Here is a 26340-nt window from a genome sequence, read left to right as displayed (position 1 = left end):
GGCTTCTCTGCACTGCTCATGCCTAGAAAGCACCCCCCACCCCCAAGTGGACACACATTTCCCTGGGGGATCCCTTCTCCTGTCCCTGCCTCCCCCAAGCACTTGACTCGTGAGCCCTGTTTCACCCTTGCCCCTTCCAGCAAGCAATAAAGCTTCATTATCTGAGTTGCACAACTCCTGTCTCTGCCTGGTCATTGTCAGGAGTGGAGGTGGGGAGAATGCGGGGGAGGCATCTCTTGGGAGCTCTCAGAGCACCTGGCTGTGCCCTCTGGGACTGGGAGAAAGAAACTGGGGGCAGATTGGGCTCAGGTCCCAGGATTGCTTTCACCACTGCAGAAGATAATGTGTGTACCAGCTCATATATCTCCTGGGACATTCATTCATTTACTCACCCCTCCGTTTACTTATTCATTCATTCAACAGATATTATTGAGTGCCTTTTGTGTGCCAGGCAATATGCTAGGTTAAGGATTCTTAACAGTTTGGTCTTTAGGGATTTGAGTGTATGTTGAAAACTATAGATCTCTTCCCACCCCCAGTAAGCATACATACATTGCATATAATTTATGAGATTCACAGTTCCCCTAAAGCTCATCAGTGGAGGTCCATGAACCCAGTAAGAACTCATGTTTTACTCAGAGTTTTGTCTCCCTCCATTCCACCTGCTCTTGCCTCCAGAGCTGGGTCTTCATCCTGCCTGCCTTTAGTTGACAAACAGCAAGTAGATTATTGTCTCCAAGCCTCAGTTTTCACATCAGTAAGTTGGGCACAATGACAGTACCTACCCCAGGACTTTGTTGTGAAAATTCACGTGTCAGACCTCTACCACAGTGCCTGGCACATTGCCAGCTCAGAGCATGGCTGTGTGAACTTCTTCCTGTGCATGGTGACTCTTTTCCACAATGAGGGTGTTTTTAGAGGCTTTGGGAACAGATGGACTGATTTCGAACCCTGGGTCTGTTCTGAATCAGCTCCATGCTCCAAGAAGCACGGTGAACGCTGCTTCTTGGAGTTTTTATGGGAATCCAGTGATTGAATGTGCTTCAGGAGGCAGGGTTGCAGGAGCCTCCTTTGAAGGGGAGTGTCTTTTCCTCTCTTTTTGGAGGTCTGGAAAAGAAGGAGGAAGGGGAGGACCTTGCCTGAGTGAGTAGTGGAGATTCCAGAGGTGGGTAGGGCTCATTGCCCCAAGGTAGGAAAAAGTTAACTAGTCACTGTATCAATTTCAACAACTCATTCATTTGGCCGCAGGAATGAAGCTTCCAGGGGGAGTCAGGGTAGGACTTGGGTTAAAGAAAAGGCAGTCTTTGAAGGCAAGAGGGCTAAAAGCCTTGGCTAGAATCAGACATCCTGAGCTGGAGTCGCAGCTCCAACACTGACTAGAATCTGGGCAAGATTCTCTTTTGCAAAATGGGGAACGAAAACCCTCACTGTGTTAAGTCCATGTAGGATTAAATGATCTCATGCAAAAACGAGTTCAGCATCGTGGTTGGCACATAGTTGGGGCTCTATAAAATGGAAGCGTAAGAGCGTGAATTATAGGGAAAAGGAATGAAGTAATGTTGGTTTCTTTGACCTTATCTTCACCTCAGGAAAGAGAGGCCATAAACTCCAGGATGTCTTTTTACCTGAGTGTTGCTCTAAAAGGGTTGATCTGGGGTGATCTCTGGGTGAGGCTGGGCCATTCTGGAGGTGAGCGACAGAGTTTTGGAGGTATGAGGAAACGATTCAGGGAGGAGGAAGGTTTCAAGGCTCTTCCTTGGAGACCGAGAAGAGATGGTTTTATGGCCCTAAAAGTGATAGGGCCATGGTGGGGAGGGGCTGGATGACACCCCTGGGAAGGCTGGACCATGAAGACCTGTGTTCCCAGTTGGGCAACAGGCTCAGTTGGCATGGAGTCGGGGGAGTGGTCCACATCGGGAGGACAGAGAACAAAACATATCCGCAGTCATGGGCAAGGACTGTGTGAAGATTCTTGGGGCATCGTTGCCTCGGAAGTGGTGCCGGATTAGTTTCCACCCCTGAGGGTGGTCCGCTTTCAAGGAATATAGAAATGTGAGATCTCTTAGACCTGGCTGTGGTGGGGCTAACTTCTTCTCCACAGGGGCTGCATTACTCTTTGGAGGGAATCGGGAGAGAGTGGGCTTGCTTGACAGAGAGCAGGCTCAGAAGTGGAAGGGGAGGAAGTCAAGCAATGGGCTTTGAGGTGGCCCCATCCTCTGTAGCCATCCCAGAGTCCCACATGGAGCCCACTCTCCTCTGATGTGCAGCCCCTAACCCCACCATACCCCACTGGGAAAAGTGGAGCCAATACTTTGGATCCAGCTGCTGACCTCTGCGCTTGTCCACAGGCCCTGGCACCACAGGTACCCAGCTGAAAACCTGGGGCATTTACTCTGACGAAGGCAAGACCGCCTCGCCCACCGCCACGCTAGGTCTAGATGATGGGGAACTTGGAGAGTGACTCCATAGCGCTGTCTAGTGGAGGCAGCAGGAACTGCCTCTTAGAGTCCTGGGGCCGCCAGGTGGCCTCTCTGGCTCCACTTTCCCCAGAGCAATTAGGAAGGAGTGGACCTCTCTCTGTCCTCAGAACACAAGGGCGGTGTGGGAAGGGCTGCAAAGCTGGCTCCTCCAACCTCCTCCTCTTTGGGGCACAGCAGCTTGCTCTAGGTCACAGGAAGGAGAGTGGCCAAGCCCAGCCCTGCTCCCTCGTCAGGCTTGGGCTCATTCCTATTGTGTTTTCTGTCTCTCAGGATGAGGCTGAGAGCCCAGTGGCATCAATATTAATTTCTCCTCGCTGACTCCAGGATTTTTTTTATAATTTTTTTTTTAATTGGAAAATGTCCATTTTGAAATTCTGGGTCTGCTTTAGTATGGAGGGCTGCTGCTGCTGCTGCTAAGTCCCTTCAGTCATGTCCGACTCTGTGCGACCCCATAGACGGCAGCCCACCAGGCTCCCTCATCCCTGGGATTCTCCAGGCAAGAACACTGGAGTGGGTTGCCATTTCCTTCTCCAATGGATGAAAGTGAAAAGTGAAAGGGAAGTCCCTCAGTCGTGTCTGACTCTGTGCGACCCCATGGACTGCAGCCCACCAGTCTCCTCCATCCATGGGACTTTCCAGGCAAGAGTACTGGAGGGGGCTGTTTTCCACTAAATATTTATTTACTTATTTGGCTGCATCGGCTTAGTTTTGGCGTGTGTGCTTTTCTCTTACTGTGGCACATGGATCCAGTTTCTCCTCAGCATGTGTGATTCTATTAACAGTTCCCCGACAGGGATCAAACCTGTGTCCCCTCCATTGGAAGGCAGATTGTCAACCACTGGACTACCAAGGAAGTCCCTGGGGGGCTCTTTTTGTTGTGAAAAGACCTCAGACATGTCCAGGAGAGGCGTATCTCCTTGTGGTTATTTGATCATGTGAAGGGCTCACCCTCACACCCACAGACAATCTGGTTTGGTAGCTAACTAGTCCTACAGGCTGGTATTGGAGGAGGCAGCCCTAAGGAAGCCTGAAGCCCAGGAGGCTGGAGGTCCTGATGTTCTGACCTGATCCTCACTGAGATTGGATGCTGCCACAAAGAAAAAAAGGGGCTACTCGGGATTTCCAGGGCAATGCCCAGATTCAGACAGACATGGGGCAAGCGCCAATCTGAGAGCTGCCCTTTGCTGGGCCAGCACTTTTCTGACGGGCTTCCCAGCGCCGTGCTGGCAGCTGTGGGGCAGGGCTAGGAAAGAAAGCCTTCTTCTTTAGAGGTATTCTGATGGAGACGGGGTGAAAAGAGACACAGAGAGATGGAGAAACAGACATGTGCATAGACAGACAGAAAGCATGGGGGGTGGGAAGAGAGAGCGAGAAGAGTCAGGGAAAAAGGAAAACAGAAAAAGACAAGATAGTGAAGGCCCCGGGCTAGGAATAGGTAGAGAGGCCCCTTGTTCATTCACTCAGTCACACGTGTTTACTGAAGCTTACTGTTCTAGGCGTGGGGAAACCTAAGGATGGACGGAGACAGACTGAACAAGGAGAGAGACAAAGTGAGGAGGCTGGGGATGGAGAGAGGGAGCCCCGGGCTCATCTTAGCTCGTCTTAGCTCCCACTTACTGCAGGACAAACCTGCTCCACCTTCGGGTTTAGCTCTGTGACTGTGGCCATGTTACATACCCTCTCTGAGCCTTAGTTTGCTCCCTTGTAAAATGACTGTAAAATTAGTACCTACCTTATAAAATGACTCTGATGGTTAAATACAAACAGGGCAAGCAAAGCAACAGGAGTCTTACCTGGAGGCGCTTTCATAGAAGAAACTGCACTCCTCCAACCTTTGTGCGCCCTTTTCCCAGGCCCGCTTAGCACAGAGGAAAGGGGACTCAACAGACTGGGAGGATGGACTTATGAGTCAGAAGACTGAGAACTCAAGTTATCCACATAGTCCAAGGGGAAGTCGGGGGTGGACACGTTGCCACTGACAGTCAGGAAATGTCCCTCTGGGGGCTAGATCCACACCTGTTAGCTTTTGAGCCTCACAGCAGCCTGGGGAAGTCAGAAGTAATTTTCCCATCCAAATCCTTCGCTTGACAACTCACCACTTTTTGTCCACACTGGTCTTCTGTCCTTGCAGTCGCATTGCTCCATCCCACCTCAGGACATTAGCACATGCTCTGGCCCCACGCAGGCCATCCCCACCCCCAGGACACTCTTCTGCTGGCTCGCTTGCACTCACCCTTCACTCAAGGGCTTCTTCCTCAGGGAGATGCTCCCCAATCTCCCCAACTGGGCCACACTCTCATTATGTGCACCCCATTTCCCTACTGACAGCACTCAGCCCCGTTTTGAATGGCACATTTATTCTTGAGAGTCTGTTTTAGCCCATAGCTGCCTAAGGAGGTAGGGGCTCTGTCTGACTTCATCACCTCATCCCCAGCACTCAGTAGGACACCTGACACATAGTAGGTGCTCAGTAAAGGATGAATCCAAACTTACAGAGAGGAAGTTGAGGTCCGGAGAAGGGAGACTGCTTCCCCAAGTAAGTGGAAGTACCTGGCTTTGGACTCAGAACTGTCCGGCTCCAAAGCCAGTGTCCTTAAAATTCTTCTGCTGGGTGTGTCCTTGCAAACACAAGCCTGGGGTGTCCAGGCTCAGGGGAGGAGCCTGTCCCATCCTCTGTTCTTGTCCATGCCCGCTGGTCTTGGAGAAGGGGAAGTCTGGCTGGGTGGAGTGGTGGCAGGCGCCTAACATGTGAGTAAAGGCTGAGCGTTGACAGAGGTGCAGGCGCCCTGGCCCTGCTTAGTGGCTAATGGAGGGGCGGACCCACGCACCACACCTGCCCTCCTTCCCCCCGCAGCCAGATACTTGTTGACTCAGGGCCCTCCTGGGGCTGCACCTGAGCCCAGTGACAGACAGCAAGTTGAGGGGAGCAAGTGGGAGGTGTGAGTAGTGGTTCACAGGCAAGCAGTGGGGTCCCTGTGGTCAGAGGAAGGCTGCCCTTGTCCCCTAAGTTGCCATCTCCTCTGCCCTTTGGGGACACCTCGTAGGTGGAACTGTGTGGTCCTCCTCTGTGCCTTTGTCTGCCGGAGTCCTCGAAGCCCCTCCTCTCCACGCTCTGCTTGGAGCACCGAGGGCACGGGTGGCGCCGTGGCTGCTGGCTGCTCTGCGGTGTTGGCTGCAGCCTTGCCCATGGGGCTGCAGAGGCCGCTGACTCTGCTTGGGTCTCAGGCGCCAGGGTGTCCTGAGCTGCCTGTGCGCTGCTCCATGTTCACGCTTTGGAGGTTTCCCAACGTGGGTGTTGGAGGTGAACCCAGAGGGCAGCCCCTGAGCCCTGAGAGGGTAGAGGAGTGAGCCATGTCATATGGCCTCAAAGAAATGGCTCGCTCAGGCCAGGGCTCTGCCAGCCTTCTTCATCCCTGACCCCACCTGGCCGGGTCTGGTTCCCTGGGCCATTCAGAGAGCTTGGGAGAGGGCAAAGGATGGCCCCCAGGTGCTGAGGAGTAGGACTTCATTTCTGGGCCATAGGAGCTGTCCAGCATTGCTAGCTCCTCTTTGCTTACTGGAGGCAGGGCCAGATGTGGAGAGGTTTGGCAGATGTGGCGAGCAGGGTTGCACATGGGGAGTGCTGGGCATTCATGGAGAGGCCCCTCCAGGTAAAGGCCTCACACATACCGTCTTTCTGGCCCCTGACAACTCTGCTCAGAGCAGCTTCTCATGGGGAAACTGAGGTCAAGTTCCCAGGGATAGGGATGCTGGACTGGGAGGCATCTCCTTCTCTCTCCAGCCCGCTGCCCCTCCGAGCCCCAGTGGGGAGCGCCAGGACTGAGAACAGAGGCAGGCTGGGGGAGAGAAGTAGGTGCTGGAGCCGACGTGCGGGGATGGCCAGATGTGGGAGGAAGGCCCCAGTCCTCTCAGCTCTCAGAGAAGAGAAGAGAGCGGGCAGTGGCCAGGGTTCCCTCCATGCGGGCAGAGAACCCGCCAGGTAAGTCCAAAAGTTAGGGGAGCCTCGGGTTAGACAGGCAATCCGGAGCAAATAAACCATCAAGTCCTCATCTTGCTGGCCCTGGGAAGGGGCTGTGGGGAGAGGGCCGGCTGTGCAGTGGTCCCCAGGGCCAGTTTCCCTGGGCTGCTGCAGTGAGAGTCCAAGGATGGGGGCCTGCTAACTCTGAGCTGAACGAGAGTCGAGGCAAGTCTGGAGGGCAGAAAATTGAGGAGGTGGCTGAGGGCAGGGATTGGTGGGCTTGGGACCAGGGCTGGAAAGAGGCCATTTCTCACTGAGTCAGCTGAACAGAGGTGCCCCAGCTGGGAGTGTCTGGTCAGCCAGGCTGGTCTCAGCTACCCTGATAGAGATAGGCCTGGGTCCTTAGGATTCCCCAACATGACTGGATTTGCAGAGAATGGACATGCAGGGCCCCAGAGGCGCTACGCTGTCAGCTGTCCCCTCCGCTGCTCCCCCTGGTTCTGCCTAAACTCTGCTCCATCCAGCTAGGTCACCTGGAACCTGAGGCTTCCATCACGGGGTCGCAATATCAGCATGGGGATGGGGCGAGGGGAGAAAGAAAGGACAATAGAAGCAGGCCCAGGACTGGGATACAGCCTTCCCAGGTCTCCAGTCACCTTGCAGGTAGATGGTGGGCTCACTGGCAGAGCTTGGTGGGAGCCTGGGGAAAGGCTGACAGCTAACACTCTCACCACCAAGCTTAGTCTAAGAGTTTCCCAGGTGTCAGGCATTCACAAAATGCCTTCAATACTTTCTGTGTTATCTGTTTAAAATTTATTTAACATATTTAGTCCTAGTCATTCATTTAGTGCATTTTGGTGCATCAAAGCTCACCTTTCATTTCAACAAAGATATATTATGAAGGAATGGGCTTCCCTGGTGGCTCAGATGGTAAGGGATCTACCTGTAGGAGACCTGGGCTTGATCCCTGGTCAGGAAGATCCCCTGGAGAAGGGCATGGCTACCCACTCCAGTATTCTTGCCTCGAGAGTTACATGGATGGAGGAGCCTGGCGGGCTGTGGTCCCTAGGGTTGCAGAGTCAGACATGACTGAAGTGACTCAGCCCGCATGCATATTGTGAAGAAAAGTCTATATTACTACCAAAAAATGAAAATCAGAATCACTTATCAAGGAAATGATACAAATAAATACTTAATGTCTAGCAGATACTGTCGCTTCCTAAAAGTTCTGGATCTAAGAATGGCTTTGGTTTTGATAAACAGCGTGCTTGTCAAGAGGGGAAGGATATTGAAGAGGGCTTAGGGTCTGAGGTTTTCTCCTTGACTGAGCAAAAGTTTGGAAAATGAAGAAAGGAAATCTTTTTTTTTTTTTCAGCAAATGATTTACTATTATTTAACACAGCCTCCGTACATTACCTAAAAGCATCTCAGGGAACACTGGTTGTTTATGAAAGCCTTTTTAGCTGCAGCGCAGAGGTCATTGTCTCTTCTAGGGGTCATTGTTGATGACGCTAGCCTCTCTCTTCTTACCTTTAGCTCTTTAGGCTCTCAGTGGCTCCTACCTGGAGCTGGTTATCTTCCCTTCATTCAGTTTCTTGGGATCCTACTTGGGCCAGACCCGGTGCTAGGCACAGGATCAAGTTCAAGATGAGCAGCAGAGGCCTGGAGGAGTTTATATTATCCACGTGCGGTGGGGATGAGGGGACACAGAGATACATTGTGGAAACTGTTATGGAGCAAAGTGCAATCCAGAGGGAGAGAACCTAGGAAGGCTTCACAGAGGAGGGGGCACACAGATGGGTCCCCAAAGACGAGCAGGAGTTTTCTGGGTGGAAAAGACAGGGAGGAACACCTCAGCTGGAGGGATCTGCAAGCTGAGCATTCTCCAAAGCATGCAGGGTGTGTGGGAACATTGTACAGTTTAGTTAGGGGTCCTGGGGAAGCAGGAGAGATGGGGCGAGAAAGATCAGGACGAGCCTTGAAAACCAGGAATGTGAACGCTATCTTGGGGGTGAAGGGAGGTCAGTGATGGTCAGACGGGGGTTGGAAAGTCCACTCTGCTTCCTGTGTGGAGAAGGAGTCAGAGGGCTTGAGAAGAGCCAGGATTTGGTAGCAAAGGTCCAGGTGGGGTAGGAGTGGATAGGGACTTGGGGGGGGGGTGCTGAATGAGAAGAGGCAGTCTATCATTTTTAGACCTGTGTCTCCTACTAGGAGATGGGCTGACTATTAATGTCATCATTTTATAGAAGATGGAATGGAGACACAGAGTAGTCAAGTAACTTTCCAGAGTCACACAGCTAGTGAGCACGGAGCTGGGGTTGAGCTCAGGTAGTCTGGTCCGAGCCTGCCGCCTTCTCTCCTACTCTCTCCTGGCCTCGCTGATCAGAATATGCTCTGACTTTCTTCCAGGGGCAGGGCTTTGTACATCCCAGGAGGGCAGGATTAGTCCCACATCTCAGTATCCTTCCCAGGGCTCAGTACAGGCTAGACACCTGTACTGGTCAATTGCCTATCCATTGCTGACCCTGCTGAAGGACTAGGACACTTCAAGCCACTTGCCTTCTTGCTCGAAGGTCAGGTTGTATCAGCACTGCTTAGTTAATTTAGTCTGTTCTCCCGAGTCCTTTGTGTGAGCTCTGCTTGCCACTTCCAAGTGCTGGGGGGCACACTGCTTGTCACTGTCTCAGGGTTTCTGCCATGCCACTCATCTCTTCCATCAGACTGGAGACCCTGAGAGCAAGGACGGGGCTCCCCGTCAACTTGGGGCTCCTTGAGGCCTGGGACTTTTTACCCACACAGGTAGCTCCCCCATCCTCTATGATAACTCCTTGGTACCCTGGCCCCAGCTCACCCACAGAGGGCACCAAGTGGGAGCAGGGAGAGTGCAGACCGCGATGATCACCGTTCTGGGGATTTCTATCGCGAGGAACTAAGTCTCAGAACTGCTGTTAGGCCAGTGGAGACCAAACTCTAGGATATAGGTCATTCCCTTGGCAGCAGAACTGATTTATTGGTGCCCTGGACAGCCTAACATCATCAAATTACCCCACACAATGGAGAGAGGCTGGGCTGCCTTCAGGCAGTCACCAAAGGACGCTGAGCCTGCGGCGGCTTGGGGCAGTCCGGCCACCTCCCGAATCCCAGACCTCCTTTGGAGTCTGTCTGGGGGCAACTGGGGCAGACAGTGGGCACACCCAGGCGTGCCACCATCCACTGGAGGTATAAGTAAGCAGCCTCTGTGGCAGCTCTGCATCCTGGCTCCAGAGCCCACAGCACTCCTACGACCGCTTTCATCCTTGGGCAGCGCCATGAGTTGCAGACAGTTCTCTTCGTCCAGCAGGAGCCGCAGGAGTGGCGGAGGCGGCAGGGGTTGTGGGGGCAGCATGAGGTCCTCCTCAAGCCGCTTCAGCTCCAGTTATGGCAGAGGGTCTGGGGGCGGTTTTAGTGTTGGGAGTTTTACTGGAGGCCTTGGGGCTTGCATCGGTGGTGCTGTTGGAGGCTTTGGGGGGCTTTGGGGCTTTGGCGGTGGCATTGGCAGTGCTGTTGGAGGCTTTGGGGGTGCTATTGGAAGCGGAGACGCTGGCATCCTGCCTGCTGATGAGAAGACCACCATGCAGGATCTTAACAGCCGGCTGGCCTCCTACTTGGATAAGGTGCAGAAACTAGAAGAGGAAAATGCTGACCTGGAGACTAAGATCAGGGACTGGTATGACAGGCAGGAGCCCAAGAATGTCAGGAAGGATTACTCTCGCTATTATGACACCATCAAAGATCTGAAGAACCAGGTAGGCCGGGGAAACTCAAAACTCTGTTTGTCTGTCTCTCACACCTATATGTACACTCACTCACTCACATGCTTTATTTCCTGTGTGAAGGCAAGATGCTGGACTCTAACTTAGATAATAGCCAAAGAATCTTTTGCAAACTTTAACTTCAAAAAGAATTTTTAAATTGAGATATAGCTGATTTACAGTGTTGTGTTAATTACTGCTCTACAGCAAAGGGATTCAGTTATATATACATAGGTGCATTCCTTTTTGAAATATTCTTTTCCTTCATGGTTTATTATAGGCTATTGAATATAGTTTGTGCTACCAAGTGAGACCTTTTTATTTATCCTTTCTATATATAAAAGCTTACATCTGCTAACCCCAGCCTCCCACTCCTTCCCTCCCTCATCCCCCTCCCCCTTGGCGACCGCTGGGTCTGTTTTCTATGTCTGTGATCTTGTTTCTGCTTCACAGTATTGTGTTTTAGATTCCATGGAAACTTGAACTTTTATCAGGAACAGTTCTTGGCCTGGCTCATGCAGAGGCAGTGTGGAGGGAGCATAGAGACGGGGCAACTTGTTCCTGGCTCTGCCGCCAATTCACTGTGTCACCTTGGGAAGCCTGGTGCCCTCTCCAGGCCTATTCTTATTCTCCTATCCATTTAATAAAGAGAGTGGGCAGACTAGCTCTCAGGCACCTGTTGGTTTAAACTTTCTGTAATCTTGGGGGAAACAAAAGAGATAAGAGTGCTGCTGTCCAAAACAAGTGGGCCGTATGGTGCATGAGAGAGGACCATCTGTGCCTGTCTCTTCTCTTAGCCCCCGAGAGTTCAAAGCTTTCTAGCAAAGAAAACTAGACATCTTATCTCTCCCTTCCTACTTTTTCTGGGCTCTTCTAGGGATCTGTCTTGATTTTTCCAGTTTGGTTGGACCCAGATATGCATTCTAGCTGCTCAAAGCATGGAGAGGGTCTAGAACTCTAGGGGCAGACATCATCTATCCATCCATCGATCCATCTATCCACCCATCCGTCCATCCATCCACCCACATGTCCGTCTATCCACTCAACTTAGAGGCTGAGTACTCTCACTGTTGCTCTGGGCAAGCATAGGAACATCTCAGGCGTGATCTCTGCCCTTGAGAAGCTCATAATCTAGTGAATTTGTGGTTCCCACCTGATCCCCTTGCCTTCACACCTTCTCATGAACAGCCTCTGGATATCTTGTTTATTCTATCCCAAACCTCTTCCTTAGTCATCTTTCAGAGGTCACTTCAGTTGCCAGCTCCTCCCTGAAGCTTTTCTTAATCTCCTGTAACCATAAATCCACTGTCTTTTCCTTGAACTCTTCTAGGATATTCTGGTCTTGGCAGTCAACCAAGCTCCTTGAGGAGCTGTATCTCATTGATCTCTAACTCTCACAGTGTCCTTTGGAGTAGATATTAAAGTATTTGTTGAGTGAATGAATGAAGGCCACACTGAACATCCTTGCTGAAGTCTGTGAGGGGTCTGTGCCACATACCAGCTTTGGAAGCCCCTCCTGCCCCTTGGGCATCTTCCTGGATGGGCTCCTCACCTCCTATGGCTTTTGCCTCCCAGAAGAGGGTCGTAGCAGGGGTGCCTGGGTTCTGTGCCATCTCCTCTTTTTTAGATTGTGCAGGTCACAGTGGAAAACAACAAGATTTTAGTGGACATTGACAACAGTCGCATGACCATGGATGACTTCAGGATAAAGTGAGTCCTACTTGTCCTCCTCTTCCTCCTTCTCCTGTCATCCATCCTTCCTCCAGCCTCTAGTGCTCGGGAGGTTCCTGTGGGGGCTGGTGACCTCTGGCTCATGCCCTACCCCTGACTGGTCTGCAGGTTTGAGGTGGAGCAGAGCCTGCAACAAGCAGTGGAGGCTGATATCAATGGTCTGCGAAAGGTGCTGGATGATCTAACTATGCAGAAGTCTGACCTGGAGATGCAGTGTGAATGTCTGCAGGATGAGCTGGTGGCCCTCAAGAAGAATCATGAGGAAGTAGGGTCTTGGCTACCTGGGGCTTGTTGGGGAGAGGGGGGAATAGAAGTTCAGGGATAATCGGGGATGGATAGGAGCTTTGGGCCATTGCATGGAAGACACCCCCTCCGTTACTCTCGAAGAGGACATGCACGCCCAACCTATGGTGGTGGTTAGGCTTTGACTTCTCAACTGTGTCCCATCGGATTTTTGCACCCCAGGAGGAGCAGGAGAGGGCTGAAAGGTGATGGAGAGGATCCCATCCCACCCTGACCTCATATCCCCTTCTTCCCGGTAGGAGATGAACCAGTTGTGTGGGCAGAGCACCGGGGATGTCAGTGTGGAGATGAATGCTACTCCTGGCGTGGATCTTACTAAGATCCTCAATGAAATGCGCGAGGACTATGAGAAGCTCAGTGCTAGGAACCGAAGCGACATTGAGCAGCAATACGAGACTCAGGTGAGCGGTGCGGGACACCGATTCAACCTTCTCTCCCTCCGTCTGCATGTCCTTTCCACCCACCCCTCCATCTCTGAGTCTACTCGCGCTTCTCAGTCATCCTCCTTCCCAAGCATTCACTGCCCACAAGTGTAATTATCAAGTAATTTCCCAGTGCCAGGTTTCATGCGAAGTGCTGATGTCGCAGAGATGAGCCACACAGGATCACTGCCCTGGAGAAGCTCAGAGTTTATTACGTGTGTGAACAAAGGCAGAGCGTGAAGAGCTTACATAAGGCTGTGTGCTTTCAGGCTCTAGTGGAGGTACCCAGTGTGCCCCTAGCACTGCGCTGAGCTCCCGATGACTCCCTTCCTCCTGGGTCTCCAGCCCCTAGTGTAGAGGGTGACGCATGAGGACAGGATTTGTGGTGTGTACATGTGTATGCATATGTCTGGGTGGCACTTTGAAATGAAGTTAAAAGGTGATTTAAAGGCAAAGTGTGAAGAGTCTTAAAGCCTGCTGAGACATACTGACAGAGAAACCGAGAAGCAGAGAATTGAGAGAAACTGACAACGTGGCTGGCTGGAGGGACCCAGAACTCAAGATGACTTGTTTTTGGCTTTGGCTCAGGCTTGGTCCTGGAGGTGAAGGTGCTGACCAGTGGGGAAGAACCTTCCCCATTCAGTGAGCTGCTCAATGAGCTTTTGTGTTTCAGATGAAACAGATTGAGCAAGAAGTGACAACCTGTAGCCAGGAGGTGGAGTCCAGAAACAAGGAGGTGACCAAGCTTCGGCGCACCGTCCAAGAGTTGGAGATCGAGCTGCAGTCTCAGTTCAGCATGGTTGGTAGCCAGGCTCTGGATCCTCTGCCTGGGTGGGGCGCAGGAAGCTGCACATGACCCCCAGGGACAGGAAGGGGAGTCCAGCTATGAGGCAGCATCCTTCTCAGTGCCTTCTCTGCCCCTAGAAATCGGCCCTGGAGAAATCCTTGGAAGACACGGAGAACCGCTACTCTGGCCAATTGCAGCAGATCCAGGGTCAGATCAGTGTCCTCGAGGGCCAGCTTGCTGACATTCGGGCAGAGATTGAGTGCCAGAATCAGGAATACAGCCTTCTGCTCAGCACCAAGATGCGGCTGGAGCAGGAAATCAAGACCTACCGCAGCCTCCTTGAGGGGGGCCAGGTGGATTTGTATGTGTTCCTGGCTTTTGTGGCACGCCCCAGAAGTTCTAAACCCCTGATGCTCCCTCTGTTCTGCTGGATACAGGAGTTGGGGAAGTTCCTGTACACAAGGGTCTGATGGGCTGAGGATTTCTTCATCCCGAGGGGGGAACCTCAGGGCCTTTCGGCTTTGAGAAAGGAGGATGGTAACAATGAGAGAAGGGACCGCTCCCTGCCCCAGGGAGAGGAAGTCCCTCCCCTCCCAGCTGTGGTGCCAGCCCAGCCTCTGTCCTCTGCCTTGCTGGAGGAAGACTTAGGAGGACTCACATTTAGGTCTTCTCTCCAGGTTCATCCTTGTATATATATGTGGGGTCACCTGTTTTATCTCTGTGCTTTCTTTGCTTCTCAGTGAATCTCATGGAGGTGGACAGACTGGCTCTGGAAGCAGCAGAAGAAGTGGAGGTGGAAGCAGTTATGGAAGAGGATCCAGCGGAGGAAGTGGGGGCAGCTGTGGAGAAGGAAGTGGAAGGACATCCCAGTCCCAGTCCTATTCCTCAAAATCTGGTGGCTGTGACACACAAGGTAAGGGACAACTCTAAGGCTGTGGGGTGGGGGAGGCATCGGTGTCAGCTGTCAAGGCACCACCCTTTTTAAATATCTTTGAGCCTCTCTGCTATGTCGCTTCAGTCGTGTCTGACTCTGTGCAACCCCATAGATGGCATCCCACTAAGGCTCCTCTGTCCCTGGGATTCTCCAGGCAAGAACACTGGAGTGGGTTGCCATTTCCTTCTCCAATGCATGAAAGTGAAAAGCGAAAGTGAAGTCGCTCAGTCGTGCCCGATTCTTAGTGACCCCATGGACTGCAGCCTACCAGGCTCCTCCATCCATGAGATTTTCCAGGCAAGAGTACTGGAGTGGTGTGCCATTGCCTTCTCCTGGTTGCCATTATACATATTCTAAACAGAGTGAGACTTTAGGGAGATCTCCAGTGAGTGCCGTAGACTTGCCCTTGTTTCTGATCTGATCACTATTTTGGACAGAGTGTTAAGTGAGGCTGGGACCACATCTACATGAGACTTAAGTCTCAATAGCCTAAGAGATGAGTTGGAAGTGGAGTATTATTTTGTCTATTTCTCTCCACACCCTATGAGGTGGGTATTGTTCTTATCCCCAATTTAGCGATAAGGAAAATGAGGTTCCTTATCTCTTGGTCAAGGTCAAACAACTCATAAATGAGAGATCAGCTCTGTGGGGCTCCACAGCCAGTACTTTTCATCATCATGAGGATGGGGACACCTGGGTCAGCAACAGTTCAGGCAGAAAAGAGTCTCAAGTGTTGTAGTCAGTGGTCGGGTTGTACAAGCCAGTTATATGATGAAACTGTCCAAAGGAGCATATATCAGACATAACAGTCTAAATGCAAGAAGGAGTCAAACAGATGAAGCGGTCTCTAGGTCAGAGAGGTTCCCCTTGTACATGCTGAATCTTGTAAAACAAAAATCTCATATGAAATTGTAACAAAAGGCTGGGTAACATGCCTGGCAGTGCTCAGCTCAGAGGTACCTGGGAGCCGCCCTTCTCTGGAGGGTGGTTTTGTGTGTTGGGTGGCACTGCAGGGCCATGGATGTGTGTCTATGGGCAGAGGCTGGGGCTGTCTTCCCCTCAACATGCAAGAGATTTACTAACAAAAGCTGCTGCACGGAGGACGGGGCTGCCTCCTGAGCCACCATCCTCAGAAATGGGAGAGCAGCTGCCAGCTGTTACAGCAGAGCTTTGGGAATTGGATGGGGCCGCTAGCACTGGAGGATCCTTCCGTCTCAGGATTCTCCAGCTCTTTGAGCTCCAGTCTCCTTGCCCCCCATTTGCCCATTTTCCTCCAAGTCCCAGTCTCTCCGTCTCTTGTTCTAAATCCTCTCTTCTCACTCACCTCTCTCCTGTCTCTCCACAGGCTACCAGAGCCCCTGCAGATACTAGATACTAGAGCCCCTGCAGACTTTCCTGGCCCCACCCCAGCCGGACATCCCCCAGATGGTCAGACTCTGGATAAAGCCTGCTCACTGCATTGCAACACTGGGAACAGCTGGCAACAAGCCCCGAGACCCATTAGGGATGGGGCTCCCTGGGCATGTGTGCCTTTGGCTGTCCATTGGCTCCCTCCTCTGGGAGGGTTGGGGAGACCTCTCTCCCTCTGTCTGGTTTGGGGATGACCCCATTCCCTGCCTTATCTCAATTTCCCAATAAAGCTTTCCTGTTGCAAATCAAACCTGGACTTTGACTCACTTGTTCCTTGGGATTGATAAGGGGCAGAAAGGAGGTGAAGGGAGAATCAAAGGAATCCACCTGTAGAGTATTGGTTAGCTTTTCTATCAGCTAACTTCTACTTGCAACAAAGCAATCCATAATTTGGTGGCTTAAAATCACGATCATTTACTCAGCCCGTGCTGTCACAGTTGACAGTTTGGACTGGGGAATTTTGTTTTCCTTTAAGCATCTGTGGTCAGCCCCAAGTCAGCTAGGTAGCTCTGCCTCTGGGGCTTGGCTGCATGCTGGTTGGGAGTGAAAGGGTCACATGACTCTCTTCTTCCAGCCAGCTGGCTCAAGCAAGTGTTCCAAGGGAATGCACAGAGCTGTGCAAGGCCTCTTGAGGCTTAGGCTCTGAGTGGTCACTTAGGCTGTTGGCCAAAGCAAGTCACAGATTCAAAGGCAGGGGAAATAGACTCCTCTTGATGAGAGAAGCTGGAAAATCACGTGGCAAGAGTATGGGTAGAGGTAGGGCAATAGTGGGCCAGTTTTAAAAAATGTGTATTACTTTTTTTGGCCGCACGGGGTTTTAATGGTGGCATGCAGGATTTTCAATCTTCGCTGTGGCATGCAGGATCTTTAGTTGCAGCATGTGGGGTCTAGCTCTCTGACCAGGGATCGAACCTGCTTTGGGAATGCAGAGTCTTACCCACTGGACTACCAAGGAAGTCCCTGGGGCAAGTTTTGCAAACCATCTGCCACAGTCTCTCAGCAGATCATAAGTTAGTTACAGAGGGAAACAAGACAAAAATGAGGTGGGATTTGCTTCAGAAGATTTCACAGATGGTGAAACATAAAGACACAGTTCAAGCGCTCCAAGGCAAGGTGGGGACTATTCCATAAGACAGCAGTGGGCAATGTTTTCCAAGGGTTCTGACTAGGGACAGACAGCCCTCAGCCTGTGTTCCAGATGCTACAGCTGTGTATCAAACCCCCCTGAAGCTTAGAGGCTTAAAAGAACAATGTTGATTTGGGACTTGGTGGGAGCAGCACACTTCTGCTTTGCTGGGTGTTATCCTGGCTCACAGGTTTGGGCTAGAAGCATGTGAAGTCTTGCTCACTCATGTTTGGCCCCTGAGCTGGAAAGACTCAAACCTGGGGGCTGGACCTGCAGAGGCTCCTCGACATCTCTGTATGGAGACTCCTAGTGTGATCCCTGGAGCAGAGCAGCCTCAGAGGAGACAGACTTCTTACACACTGTCTTGGGGCTCCCAAGATATATGTCCTAAGCAAGAAAGAACCAGGAAGAAGCTGTTTTGCTTCATTGCCTAGACTGGGCTTCCCAGGCGGTGCTAGTTGTAAAGAATCCACCTGCCAATGCAGGAGATGCAAGAGATGAGGGTTCGAAACTGGCTTGGGAAGATCCTCTGGAGTAGGAAATGGCTGCCCTCTCCAGTATCTTGCCTGGAAAATTCCATGGGCAGAGGAGCCTGGCGGGCTAGAGTCCACAGGGTCGCAAAGAGTCAGACATGACTGAGTGATGGAGCACCGCACAGAAGGTCATGCAGTGTCATTTCTGCTGTACTCACAGTCGTGCCTGGATTCAAGAGGAGGAAGCATAGACCTTACAGGTGGCCGAGTTCAAAGATGATCCCAGTTATTCAACCAACAATTCAAACCTAAGGGCTGCTGTGAAGGGATTTTGGAGAAGTCTCTACTGCTTTGGCCTTAAGATAGAGAGATTAGACACTGAGCTGGACATAGTCACCTGCATGCATGTGAGCTAAGTTGATTCAGTTGTGTCCGACTCTTAGTGACCCTGTGGGCTGTAGCCCACCAGAACTCTCTGTCCATGGGATTCTCTAGGTAAGAATACTGGAGTGGGTTGCCATGCTCTCCTCCAGGGGAGCTTCCCTATCCAGGGGTCAAATCCACATCTCCTGCATTGCAGGTAGATTCTTTACCTGCTGAGCAAGTGGGCAAGCCCCAGACGTAATCACATAAGCTCTTAAAAAAGCAGAGAGTTTGGAATTCTTATCTGCTGGTGGCACAGTAGATGAGAATCTGCCTGCCGATGCAGGGAACAGATTTGATTCCTGGTCTGGGAAGATTCTACATGCCCCTGAGCAACTAAGTCCATGCGTCACAACTACCGAGCCTGCGCTCTATAGCCCATGTGCTGAACTACTGAAGCCCACACACCTAGAGCCTGTGCTCTGAAACAAGAGAAGACACCACAATGAGAAGCCCAAGCACCACAACAATCTTTAACCTGCCTTTCCCAGAATCCCTTACAGGTGTGAATCTAGGTATAGTTTGAGTTTTTATGATCAGATGCTATTCTGTAGGACATGAGTTGAGTGGAGAGAGATCTGGAGGAAGGATTTTTTTGTTGGCATAGATCTACCTGTTACGATATGGTTCTAGGGTACTTAATGTAGCAGACCAAGAGTTCCTTTGGGGGCTGATTATGTGGTGTTAATGTGGGAGCCATACCTAGAGGTTCAGTGTAGAGTCTGCACCTCCCGGCTTCTAATGATTTTGAATCTCCAGATTTCCAAGTCTGTGGGTGCCTGTCTTTACTGATCAATGGTCTAAAGTTTACGTAAGAGTCTTGACAAGACTGGGGTTTTCAGTTGATGCCATGGTTTGGCAACTTGGAGAAACCAGCTTTAAGGTGAACTATTAGCTACTTCAGCCTTGCAAGTACAAGAAATAAGAGATCTTTTCAGTATATTCATGGAAATCTCCAGTTTCTAACGATCCATAGAGTTCAGATCTTAGGAGCCTGAGTATATTACTCTTTCTATAAGTTCTCCAGTACAGTTAGAAGAAACTAGACAACCCCCAGTTTATCATTGAACACATGGGCTTCTAGAGTCCTGTGTTTTAACAATAGTTGGATTTTCAATGCTTTCAGGCCTGCCTAAGCCATATAACCATTCGGATTCTCATATCATTCACACAACCACGTTTATTGGGTAAATAGATATTACATTCCTTACATGTGAGACACTATTCAATGAAAAAAGAGACAAATATTCCTTCCAACCTGGAGCTTACAATAGAGATGAGGGAGGGAAAATTCTGTCATAAATAAATTGTCATAATATATTTTAAGACGATAAATGCAAAGAGAAGTCAGTGAGCGGGTGGGATGTAAGCAATGCCTTGCAGAGTGAGGGAGGCAGTCAGGTGGGTACATGGTGGGAGATCAATCTAGGCACAGGGCTTGGGCGTGTAAAGGCCCTAAGGTTGGGAATGTGTTTCATATATTCAAAGATGAGGAAGAAGGCCAATGCAGTTAGAGCAGAGTGAGTGAGGAAATCAGTGGTAGAAGAGGAGGATAGAGAGGTAAGTAAGAAGTGGCTGCATCACTTAGAGCTCTGTGGGGCCCTCTAAGGAACCTGGCTTTTATGCCCAGTGACATAGGGAGCCACTGAAGGCACAGCTGAGAGGGAAGGACTCCCAGGTGGCAGGTGACAGAGGATGGGGGGAGCCTGCATGCCCGAGTTCACTGCCTGGAGGGGGATCCTTCCCACCCCAACGAGGAACCATCACACCAGTCCTTATATGAGCATATTAAAAATTTTCATTATGTTAAGCCAGGGAGATATTTTTTAAATTAATTATTTATTTAAAAAAATTTTATTGGTGGGATCCTGTTCCCCAATCAGGGATTGAACCTGTGCCGCCTATGGTGGAAACTTGGAGTCTTAACCACTGGACCACCAGGGAAGTCCCAAGCTAGAGAGATTTTTAAGGTTGTCACAGCAGCTAGCATTGACGTGGATGTCTAGCGCACAGGACTTTCACCAGAGAAACAGCCCCATCTAAGTTAAATTTTAAAAGGATCCCTTTGGTTATTGCTTAGTAAGAGGATGAGGGACCAGGTGTAGAAACAGAGAGACTGGGGAGGGAGGTAATCCTAGTGAGAGACCAAGGTACTTGGAGTGGAGATGGTCAGAGGCAGTTGGCTCTGGGGGTCATTGAAGGTAATACCATCAGGATTCTTGTAGAAAGAGAGGCATCAAGGAAGTTTCTGAGTCTGTTGTCCAAAGAGCTGGAGGAGAGGGACTGTCACCCACTGAGATGGGAAGGCTGTGAGTGGAGGCCACTGGGGTGAAAGATGAGTTAGTTTTGGACACGCTGGATTTACAAGGTCTCTTAGACAATGTTATCAGCTGAATTACATTCCCTCAAGTTCATACGCGGGCTTCCCAGGTAGCTCAGCAGTAAAGAATCCGCCTACAGTGTGGGAGACGTGGGTTTGATCCCTGAGCCGGGAAGATCCCCTAGAGTACGAACTGGCAACCCACTCCAGTGTTCTTGCTTGGGAAATCCCATGGACAGAGGAGCCTGGTGGGCTACAGTCCACAGAGTCACAAACAGTCGGACACAATTGAGCGACTAAACAAGTTCATAGGCTGAAGCCTTAATCCCTAGTACTTCAGAACATGAGCGTCTTTGGAGACAGGACCTCTGGAGACACAAGTAGGTTAAGGTGGGACCATTAGGATGGCCCTAATCCAATCAGTCTTATAAGGATTGGTGTCCTTATAAGAAGAGGACATTTGAACACACAGAGAGACACCAGGGTTGTGCTTCCTCAGAGAAAGACTGTGTGTGGATACAGCAAGAAGGCAGCTATTTTCAAGCCAAGGAGGAGGAGAAACCAAACCTGCGACACCATTGGTGTTTCCCCTTGCAACACCAAATCTGCACTTCTTCTATCTTCCAGAACTGTGAGAAAACAAATTTCTGTTGTTTACACCATCCATTCTGTGGTATTTTGTGGCAGCCCAAGCAGGCTAAGACAGGCCCCCAAGTAGAGATTTCTTAGGTGTCTTTGGCCCACAATCATCCCTTTTACTAAATTCTGTATCAATCAGTGCTTTTACCTGCAAAGATTGAAATGCTCCAGTTGAAGCCAGTTGGTTAAGGGATGTTAGGTAAGTCATGGCATCTTCAGGAAGAACTCCCAGAGAACGAGTCTTGAAGGCTGCACAGCTGGAGGAATCCCACTCCTGCCACCAATTTCAGGCACAGACATGGCAGTACATCCCACTCGATGCTACCGCTACATCCCTGGTGTTGCTGGTTCTGTAAGCTGGATGCTTCTGTAGCCACTCCTGCCAGATGGATTCCATGGAGCACCGCTGCCTTAGGATGTGAGCTCCCAGCGGCAGGCTTTTGTGATGTGTTTGGCTGGGAGATCCTGGTCATGTCACGGCTGTGCTCCATCAGCGAGGGAGGGTGGTAGGGTAATTTCTTCTACAATGAGGAGCAGGGCTTCCCAGGTGGCGCTAGTGGTAAAGAACCCTTCTGCCAATGCAGGAGGCATAAGAGATGCAGGTTCGATCCCTCCGTGTTAGTCGCTCAGTCGTGTCCAACTCTTTGCCACACCCCATGGACTGTAGCCCACCAGGCTCCTCTGTCCGTAGAATTCAGCAAGAATATTGGAGTGGGTAGCCATTCCCTTCTCCAGGGGATCTTCTTGACCCAGGGATCCAACCCAGGTCTCCTGCATTTTGGGTGGATTCTTTGCTGTGGCAAGGTGCAGACACTGATAAAATCCCTTTCCTACCCCCCAGCCCTGGGAAATCTGGCCTTAAAGTGTGCATTCGGGAGACACATTCTAGATTAAATCCCTCTCAGAAAGAATGGATGCCACCTTCTTTCCAGCTTCTTTCCACCTTCTGACCCAGCTGGAAGAGGAGTTTCACCCAGTGAGACCCACGGGGGGCCTCTCAGAAGGCCTGGCCCTCCCCACAAATGATCTGATTCTCAGGAGAACAGCAGCACCTCCCATGTGATCATCCCAGCAGGACAAAGAAACCGGTTCTCCCTCCCCTCCCCCTCTCCCCTCAATCCTCTCCTGAGCCCAGTCCAACCAGGGCCCAGAGTTCTCTGCTTCCTCATTCCCTGCCCTCTGTCAGGGGCTATGGGCTTCCCTGGTAGCTCAGCTGGTAAAGAATTCATCTGCAATGCAGGAGACCCTGGTCTGATTCCTGGGTCGGAAAGATCCCCTGGAGAAGGGATAGGCTACCCATTCCAGTATTCTTGGGCTTCCCTGGTGGCTCAGATGGTAAAGAATCTGCTGCAATGTGGGAGACCTGAGTTCAATCCCTGGGTTGGGAAAATCCCTTGGAGGAGGGCATGATAACCCACTCCAGTATTCTTGCCTGGAGAATTCCATGAACAGAGGAGCCTGAGGGGCTACCGTCCCTGAGGTTGAGAAGAGTTGGACACGACTGAGGTGACTTAGCACACATGCACAATGGGGAGCTCAGCCACCAGATGGAGAATGCCCTTTCAGAGGAGCTGAGTGACCGAGAGTAAGAACGATTGTCCACAAGAGGAAGGGGCAGGGGCAAACATTCACTGACAACTTTCTATTGCTAGGCACTGTGGCAAACCACTTATATACACTACACTACTGCTGCTCACATTTTATTCCACACATGAATAGACTTGCTGAGAGGGATTAACTAATGTGCCTAAAAGATAACACAGCTTCTAAATGACGGGGCCAGGATTTGAATATAGGAGATGTGATCCAACAGAGTGGAGACTATCATGTCCATTTTACAGATGAAGAGACTCTAGCTCAGAGAGGTTAAGTAACATGTCTGAGGTGACTCAGCTTATCAGTGACCCAGGGTAGACTGGAATTCAGTTTGACCTGGCTTCAAAACAGGTGCTCTTTTTCCTACCTTCTCTGTCCTCAAACGATTACTGAGCTCTCAATGAATATATGGCAACCCACTCGTGTTCTTGCCTGGAGAATCCCAGGGACGGGGGAGCCTGACGGGTTGCCGTCTATGGGGTCGCACAGAGTCGGACACGACTGAAGCGACTTAGCAGCAGCAGCAATGAATATAGGGGCTTCCCTGGTGGCTCAGTGATAAAGAATCCACCTGCCAATGCAAGAGACACGGACTTGACCCCTGGGTTGGGAAGATCCCCTGGAGGTAGAAATGCAACTCACTCTGGTATTTTTGTCTGGAAACTCCCATGAACAGAGGAGCCTGTCCATGGGGTTACAAAGAGTCGGACACGACTGAGGGACTTAGCTTGCACTGAATACAGGGACAACTACCTAGGCAGAGGCTTGTCAGAAGTGCCCTGTATATCAACTTCCCTGGTGGTGCAGTGGGTAAGAATCTGTATGCCAATGCTGGGGACATGAGTTTGATCCCTGGTCTGGGAAGATCCCACATGCCGCATCACGAGCTGCAGCTACTGAAGCCCGTGAGTGTCGAGCCTGTGCCTCGAAACGAAGAATAGCTCCCGCTCACCTTGACTAGAGAAAGCCCATGCGCAGCAATAAAGATCCAGTTCACCAATGAAAAAGAGCCGCCCTGTGTAGGAATCAGTGACTCTACAAAGAGCTCGGAAAAAGACGGGTCACTTCACACATGTGGATTCTTTCCTGGGACCTCAGTTTTCCCCTCAACGCCTAGAAGGCCCTGGCTTTGTGCTGGCTAATGGGAGGTCTGGGTAACTGAGCTGATAGTGGAGGCATGAGAGTGACAGCTGGATGGTCTCTGAGAATCCTTTTGGCTCCAACATCTATTACCCAACACTCATAAACACTGAGTGCTTTGATCTTCCTGAGTTTCCCTCCCTTTCGGGTCTCCGACGTGTCAGGGCTGCTGCTGGCCCTCTTGGCCTCCGGGCCCTGAGGCTCTCTCTCTATCTCAGGCCCCAACAGGAGCAAAATCAGTTCCCTTCTCTGTAACTCTTACTAGACCGAGAACCACTGGGACTATCTGAGGGGATTCTCTTGAAACCAAAAACAGAGTTCAGGAAATTCCCTGGTGGTCCAGTGGCTAAGACTCTGCACTGTCAAGGCTGAGGGTCTGGATTTGATCCCTGGTGGGGGAACTAAGATCTCACAAGCTGCATGGCATGGCCAAAAACAATTTTAAGGGAATGAGCCATGAGCAATAAATAAAACCCGGCAAAAACAGTACAGTGTGAGGTTAAAAGACAATGAGGAAAGGTATGTGAATGGGGAGGTTCCACCTCTGAAAATCTCTAGCTGGAGCCTCCATCTGTTTTAATCCCTTCTTCAGATCATTCATTCACCTGTTCATTCAACAGATATTTATTGGTACCTCTTCTGTGTCAGGGATTGGAAGTCAATAAAATTGTGAACAAAATAGATGAGGTCTGTTTCCCCCTGGGGCTCGCAGTCTAGTGCTGGGGCAGATAAGCAGATTGGTCATTGCTGAACAATGTGGTGAGTGCAGTCTGTGATGGGGTGGGGACAGGGGTTGGGAAAGCAGGCAGGCCCCCTGATCCGACAGTGGCAGACAGGGAGGCTTCCTTTGGCAGGCGTGGGACAGAGAAGGTCCGTCTCACCTCATCATTCCTCACGACAGCTGTGAGAGGTAGATACTGTTGCTTCCAAGTACAGATGAGGAAACTGAGGTTCATAATATCTATTTTATTTGTTTATTTTGGATGCATTGTGTGGCACACAGGAGTTTAGTTCCCAGACCAGGGATTGAACCAGTGCCTGCTACATTGGGAGCATGGCAGCTTAACCATTGGACCAGCAGGGAAGTCTCGAAACTGAGGATCAGAGAGGGAAGTAAGTAGCCCGAGTCACACACACCAATGTTGGCCTGGCTCCAAATGCTGCCCTCCTAGCCTATGTGGCCTCTAACACTTTCTAGTACTTAAAATTTTTATTTTATTGAAGTATAGTTGATTTACAAGGTTAATTTCTTCCGTATAGCAAAGTGATTCAGTTATACATACATATATTCTTTATGATATTCTTTTCCATTATGGTTTATTCTAGCACTTTCTAAGGTCAGAGATGAGCTTTTGAAGAGCGGAAAAGAGCTATGTTGAGATGATTGTGCAAATACTTAGTTAAGCAAGTTAAGCGATGTCTGGCCTCAATTTCACCCAGAAGGCACTTTGTCTGAGCTCGTTGAAGGAATGAATGCATGAACAGCACTAAAGGAAGGTGAGGCTTTGGACCAGACAGCTCCTAAGGACCCCTCTGTCCCAGTGCTGTCTGGTTCTGATACTCATACATCTTCAGGTGGCTTTGATCTTCCCGAGCTTTGGGGAATCTCTCATCCAGAAGTCTCTCGATCCATTCATCTTTGCTGTCATGCACACCCAGTCCCAGGGACCTGCCCTTCTCACCTTGACTCAGGCCAGACCTAGTCAACCATGACCCCTCTCATCTGTTCCTTTAGCATGAAAGACACACATGGACTATTGCCAGAGGAACTTTCGTCAAGAGAGAGAAGAACCGCAGGAAGGTGAATCAAGAAAACACAAGCCCCGTAAGAAAGAGCCAAGTCTGAGATTCAAAGGTGGGGTAGAGGTGTAGAGGAAGCTGGCTCCTCCAAGCTTCCTGCTCATGCGGAGCCCCTGTCTACCTTTACGAAGTCATTGACCCCTTCATTCACAACATGCATGCGGCCAGGGCTGTGCCAGGCATGTGTCAGTTGCTGGGGCTGCAACAGGGACCGAGGCAGACACAGGCTCTGCCCCAGAGTCTTGCAGGGGAGATCAACACGTAACAGCAGCACAACCCGGGGTGCTGAACCCCACTCTGGAAAGCCTGGGGGCGTTGGGGCACACAGTAGGAGTCCTAACCCAGTCTCAGGAGTCAGAGAACATTCCATGGAGCAACTGCTGGGCCAAGACCTGCAGGACTGGTTGGACTTATCCAGGTGAAAGCTGATGGGGGCAGTGTGTGGGTGCGTGTGTGCATGCATGTGTGTGTGTGTGTGTGTGTGTACTGAGGGGAGGCTGGTCTTCTGAGTAGGAGCGACTGTATCTGTCAAGGCCCAGAGGTGGCACTGAATGTGGTTCGATGGAGGAAATGGAATCTACTTTCTAGGGCTGGAGAGAGGGAAGGGTGGGTTGAGGCCCTACTGGCTAAGAACTGCTGCCATCTTTGACGCTGCCCACCATATTTGTTCCAAATAAAGTCCTCCTAGTAGAGAATCCTGTGGACAGAGGAGCCTGTTGGGCTGCTGTCCATGGCGTCTCACAGAGTCAGACACGACTGAAGCGACTTAGCATGCATGCATGCATTGGAGAAGGAAATGGCAACCCACTCCAGTATCCTTGCCTGGAGAATCCCAGGGACAGAGGAGCCTGGTAGGCTGCCATCTATGGGGTCGCACAGAGTCAGACACGACTGAAGCAACTTAGCAGCAGCAGCAGCAGCAGTAGAGAATGAATCTAGCAAGAAGATAAGTGCTCTCCAATTTGCTCAAAAGCTGAGCTGGAGTTGGGGAGCATCACCCTTCAAAC

The 26340-nt window shown here is 50.8% G+C and overlaps 1 protein-coding gene across 1 annotated transcript; it reads left to right on the top strand.

Annotated features, from left to right (window-relative positions):
* Positions 1 to 9746: 9746 nt before the first annotated feature.
* Positions 9747 to 15777, top strand: LOC138083652 (keratin, type I cytoskeletal 9-like). The gene is made up of 8 exons (XM_068977479.1): positions 9747 to 10223; positions 11857 to 11939; positions 12069 to 12225; positions 12503 to 12664; positions 13359 to 13484; positions 13610 to 13833; positions 14213 to 14385; positions 15752 to 15777. Exons 1-8 carry the CDS (start codon positions 9747 to 9749, stop codon positions 15775 to 15777), a joined length of 1428 nt encoding a protein of 475 aa, XP_068833580.1.
* The last annotated feature ends 10563 nt before the right edge of the window (positions 15778 to 26340 follow it).

Source organism: Capricornis sumatraensis, chromosome 8, assembly GCF_032405125.1.
Source record: "Capricornis sumatraensis isolate serow.1 chromosome 8, serow.2, whole genome shotgun sequence".
Lineage (NCBI taxonomy): Eukaryota > Metazoa > Chordata > Mammalia > Artiodactyla > Bovidae > Capricornis > Capricornis sumatraensis.
The sequence above is the reverse complement of the archived record's forward strand: the minus strand, read 5'-3'. Positions and strand labels throughout refer to the sequence as shown.